Consider the following 4580-nt stretch of genomic DNA (forward strand, 5'->3'; position numbering starts at 1 on the left):
TCTTACTAGTAACAATTATGATTATAGAGCTCTCTAATTCAGATCTTACTAGTAACAATTATGATTATAGAGCTCTCTAATTCAGATCTTACTAGTAAGAATGCAGTTGCAGAGCTCTCTAATTATAATTGTTACTAGTAAGAATTGATTTAGAGAGCTCTCTAATTGGCATTGTTACTAGTAAGAATTTAATTGTAGAGCTCTTTAATTGAATTGTTACTAGTAAAAATGCAATTACGACGAGTAAGGCTGGGGATATTTTAAGCTAAAACGGCTTGCCATAGCCGCTTGCTTACAAGTCATAATTATGACAGTTGTTGTTTTATTTATTTATTTTTATTATTATTTTTTGCAATGACTTAATTGTCAGTTTGTCGTAACTCTGACTCTTTACGACATAATTGGTTTTAATGTGATGTTACCAAAGTTGTCGACTTTTAATGCCATAGTTCTTGCTTTTAGTGTCATAATAATTATCATAATTTTGACTTTTTATATCGTATGACTTTTATGTCATAATTTAATTTGCGGCTTCTTCCACAGTGACAGTCATATTGTCTTTTTATGTAAATATTATGCATTTTTGTAAGCGTGTTTAATCAAAAGGAATACGTTACCAAACTGTTGTTTGTTTGGTATTTTTTATCCAACAATTTATGACTTACCTGCGTACCTTATTACCTCGTTTATGCCGCTTCTAACCCGCTTTTTAGATATTTTTTCCAAATAATTCTTCCTCGGACGCAGGCTAGAACGGTGAATGGAAGCAGAAATCACTGGAAACAGTAGTTATTGTGCTAGCGATTCCCTCCCGAGCCTGCAGTCGCTGGACTCTCTACAGCGCGCGGCACTAGCGGGCGCCTCGGGTTCAGCTGAGCTCAGGCTTGACTGTGGATCGAGTAAAAGAAACATCTTCCGTGGTAAAAGTTCAAGAGTATGGCGGCTTAGGTGAAGATGCTCAGTGTTATGTGGCCATGCTGGAATCTGTTCTGCGTAGACTGTCAATCATAACTAGATATAATCTTCAACATGTTGCGGGCTTTATCAAGGAGTCATGCTCCTGTAGCCCGGCTTCTCTCTCCTTGGATGACATGGGGGTGAGTATATTACCAGGACATTTTTATTCCGGACGTGAACTACTTCTTTAAATAATTTCCCGACTGATTATGATGTCCAGTCAGTCACCAGTGAATACATCTGTGTTTCTGATTACTTAAACCATTTGAGTTTCAGACTGACATAATCTCAATTGACATAATTGAACATTTTATGCATGTAGACTCGAGTTCAAGGAGCAGATGTTGAGGAAGAAATATGAAGAGGAGGTTGGTTCCGTGGCAGAGGAGAGAACTAAAAGGGAGGCAGAAGAGCATCGGTCACTGATGGCCTTGAATGATGCTGAAAACCTCAGAATGGGTCAAATACGGTGAGTGGTTTAGATGTGAGATACCCGAGGGGCCTTTTGTGAGAAGGTTCTGGCTGCATCTGAAATATAGGCTAAAGACAGTATCTGAACAGAGTAGTATGTCTGAATTCACAGTATTTATAAAACAGTAGGCAAATGGGCACTTTACTGTCCCATGAGGCCGCAGGAGAAGATTTGTGAATGGCAGGTAAAGTTTCTGGGGGAGGGGCTCTGATGACATTCCCTAAATGGCTGTTTTGTTTTAGTGGCTGTAGTAGGGCTGCACGATTATGACAAAAATAAACAAGCTGAAAACACTAACTGAAAAGCCTTTAGTGCTTTTCTATAGTATTATGAATGGTATTATAATGTTATACTAAAACACCTTAAAAAACCCTTAAGATAGCATGTAGAAAGAAAAAAAACATCTTAAGCGTGCAGAATAACATAAGTGAACTTTGAACAATTATGTAATTGTGGCATCCATAATTGTAATTGCGATTAGAAATTCGATTAATTGTGCATCCCTAGGTTGTAGCTTGTGATGATGTGATTTATGGTGGTGAGGGATGCAGTCAGATACACTTGCATTTTGTTGCTCTTTGATTTTAAAGGTGACATATGAAAATCTGACTTTTTCAGGGTTTAAGTGCTTTAATCAGGTCCCTGGTGGATCTACCAACCAAGGAAACGTGATAAAGATGAACCCAGTCTCTTTGTTTTGCCTTTTTCTGCAAGAGTCTAATTAGCACGTCTGATTTCACTCCCTTGTTGACGTGGCAAAGTGATCTCATTTTAATATCACCGCCCCTTAATCTGTAAGTTTCCCCCACAGCGCCGTCATTTTGATTTTGCAAGCGACAACATTGTACCAGTTCTAATGCCATGGCGAAAGTTTGAGCAAAACATGCTAATGTTCTGTCTTTGGCTGCACAGACGAGCACAGAACACTATTCAGAGTCCCAGCCTCAGAGGAGACAAGCAGTGGATTTATTGATTTAATTACTGTATATTGCTGCTGCCACACAGATCTAAAATAAACAAGCAATTTATTTCCCAGCTGTTTACCTTCACAGACATAACCTAACGTAAACTTGTGTGTGAATGAGAACTTAGTTTAGTACTCGCATGCTGTGACAGCTGCTTTCTGTCCGTGTGCTTAGGATGTGTGTGCTCAGAAAACCATATAGCTGAAGTTTAAACTTATATGGTTTAAATCATATGATTTCAGTGTGATAAACATGATAATCAGAACCAAAACAGATGTTTTTTAGCAGATACCAGCTGTAAAGGCACAGCTCTATTCTGGAAAAGGGGGCGGGGAGCAGCATGTTTCTGCTTCCACTCAAAATAAGCATTTTCTAAATTTTATAATAAATGATCTGTGGAGTATTTTGAGCTGAAACTTCACAGACACATTCTGGGGACACCAGAGACTTATATTACATATTGTCACCTTTAATCTTCTGGTCTTCCAGAGAGCAACGCATGCAGAAGGAGGCTGAGGCCACGGAACTGAAGAAGAGAGAAGCAGACATCTTACGCCAGCAAGAGCTGGAGAACTACATTAAAGAAAAAGAAAGACAGATTCTTCAACTACAGGTGAGTGTTTTTCCAGAAATTCTGTTCAAATTTAAACTATGTATGAGTAGTGCTGTCATGTTTTGTGTTGCAGTATTTTTATTTGATTGGTTTTTAACTGAAAGTTAAAACTGAACTGAACTGAAACTGAAGTTATTTGATAAATTTCTTGAAAAGTGTGACATGCATTGTTCATGTTTTTATAGGTATTTTTGAACATGTAGGGTTTTTTGGGTTTCATGATTGGGTTACCTCTCTCTCACCCTTGCATTCATCTGTGTTTCAGGAAGAGGCAAAGGACTTCATCACACAGGACAATCTAGATCAGCGTATTGGAGAGGCTCTTGACAACCCGAAAAACTACAATTTCGCCATTGATAAAGAAGGACGTGTTGTTAAACGGACTGCATTTCAGCGATAAATACAGGATTTCAAAAACTAAAATACCTGCAATGTACATAAAATATATACTGTCAGTGTCATCTTTTAAACTGTTTCTCAAAACGTATCCATATGAGTGCTTTGTTTTCTGCCCTCTGCAAGTATTATGAGGGACTCATTGGAAGTAGTGAGTGTGTGTTTATGTACTGTGTGAGGAACTCATCATTTTCATAATGTCTCAGATATACAGTACTAAAGTCTCTTAGAACTGTCTTGTTAAGAAGGTCTTCACTAGTTAAAATGGTTCATGCAGTAAATGCACCAGCTAACATCTTGTTTGACATCTAAAAATGTCCAGTTAGGGATATGGTGTGTGCTGAATTAATTCTAATGAACTTAAATGAAGAACAGTGGAAGTGCCATACAAAACATGTAGCCATAACACTTAAACATTAAACAGTACATGTTAGCAAGAGACTATGGATGTGCTCCATTCAGAAGTGATCATTCCTATGCCCTCCACAATAAGAAAGAGTTAGAAGAGTGTAGGGCTAAAAAATAATTGACAGCTGTCATCAGGTTTTCACAGAACGTGGAACGTTAATATGTATTATTTTAAGACGTTTTGTCCCAGCAATTTCAATTAATAGATATTAAGTAGAACAGATTTGTGTGATTTTTTCCCCCTGGGTGATGAGCGGGTTTCTTAAAGTTTGTGTTATTTTTTAGTGTGAGTTCAGAATGGGGCTGTGATTACAGAAGCGGGGTGGAGAAATCTCTGTCATTCCGCTCCACTACACTTCCAGACCAGTTATTAGTTTGTCCAAGAGGTTAAATATTCACAATCCTTATATGATTTTTTGTTTTGTTTTAATTGAAAGCATGTCACAATAGCAACAGTTACTATACATACAGATCGAATAATCCACTTATTTATAGGTTATCAATATGAATACTGAAGATGATTGATTTTTATCCATAAAATGATTGAATAATAGTTCCATAGTATTTTAAATTTTACTTTCTTGCCCCATCTTACATTAAATGAGAAATAGATGCTCAATTTGGATCTGCATAGCAATCGACTTGAAAAATATTATATAGCATACTACTCTTTATATAACGATATAGTAAAAAAGTAGTACGCTAGTACACGGTTCTGAACTGAGTTCGACACCAAATTAATCAAATATATTTAATAATGATATTACAT

General features: G+C 37.0%; 1 protein-coding gene across 1 annotated transcript; it reads left to right on the top strand.

The window, feature by feature from the left end:
* The first annotated feature begins 954 nt into the window (after positions 1 to 954).
* Positions 955 to 3490, top strand: LOC107567847 (28S ribosomal protein S26, mitochondrial-like). The gene is made up of 4 exons (XM_016253613.1): positions 955 to 1097; positions 1280 to 1426; positions 2884 to 3007; positions 3273 to 3490. Exons 1-4 carry the CDS (start codon positions 1030 to 1032, stop codon positions 3405 to 3407), a joined length of 474 nt encoding a protein of 157 aa, XP_016109099.1. The 5' UTR covers positions 955 to 1029; the 3' UTR covers positions 3408 to 3490.
* The last annotated feature ends 1090 nt before the right edge of the window (positions 3491 to 4580 follow it).

Source organism: Sinocyclocheilus grahami, unplaced genomic scaffold (genome assembly GCF_001515645.1).
Source record: "Sinocyclocheilus grahami isolate Dianchi unplaced genomic scaffold, SAMN03320097.WGS_v1.1 scaffold1192.1, whole genome shotgun sequence".
Taxonomy (NCBI): Eukaryota; Metazoa; Chordata; class Actinopteri; order Cypriniformes; family Cyprinidae; genus Sinocyclocheilus; species Sinocyclocheilus grahami.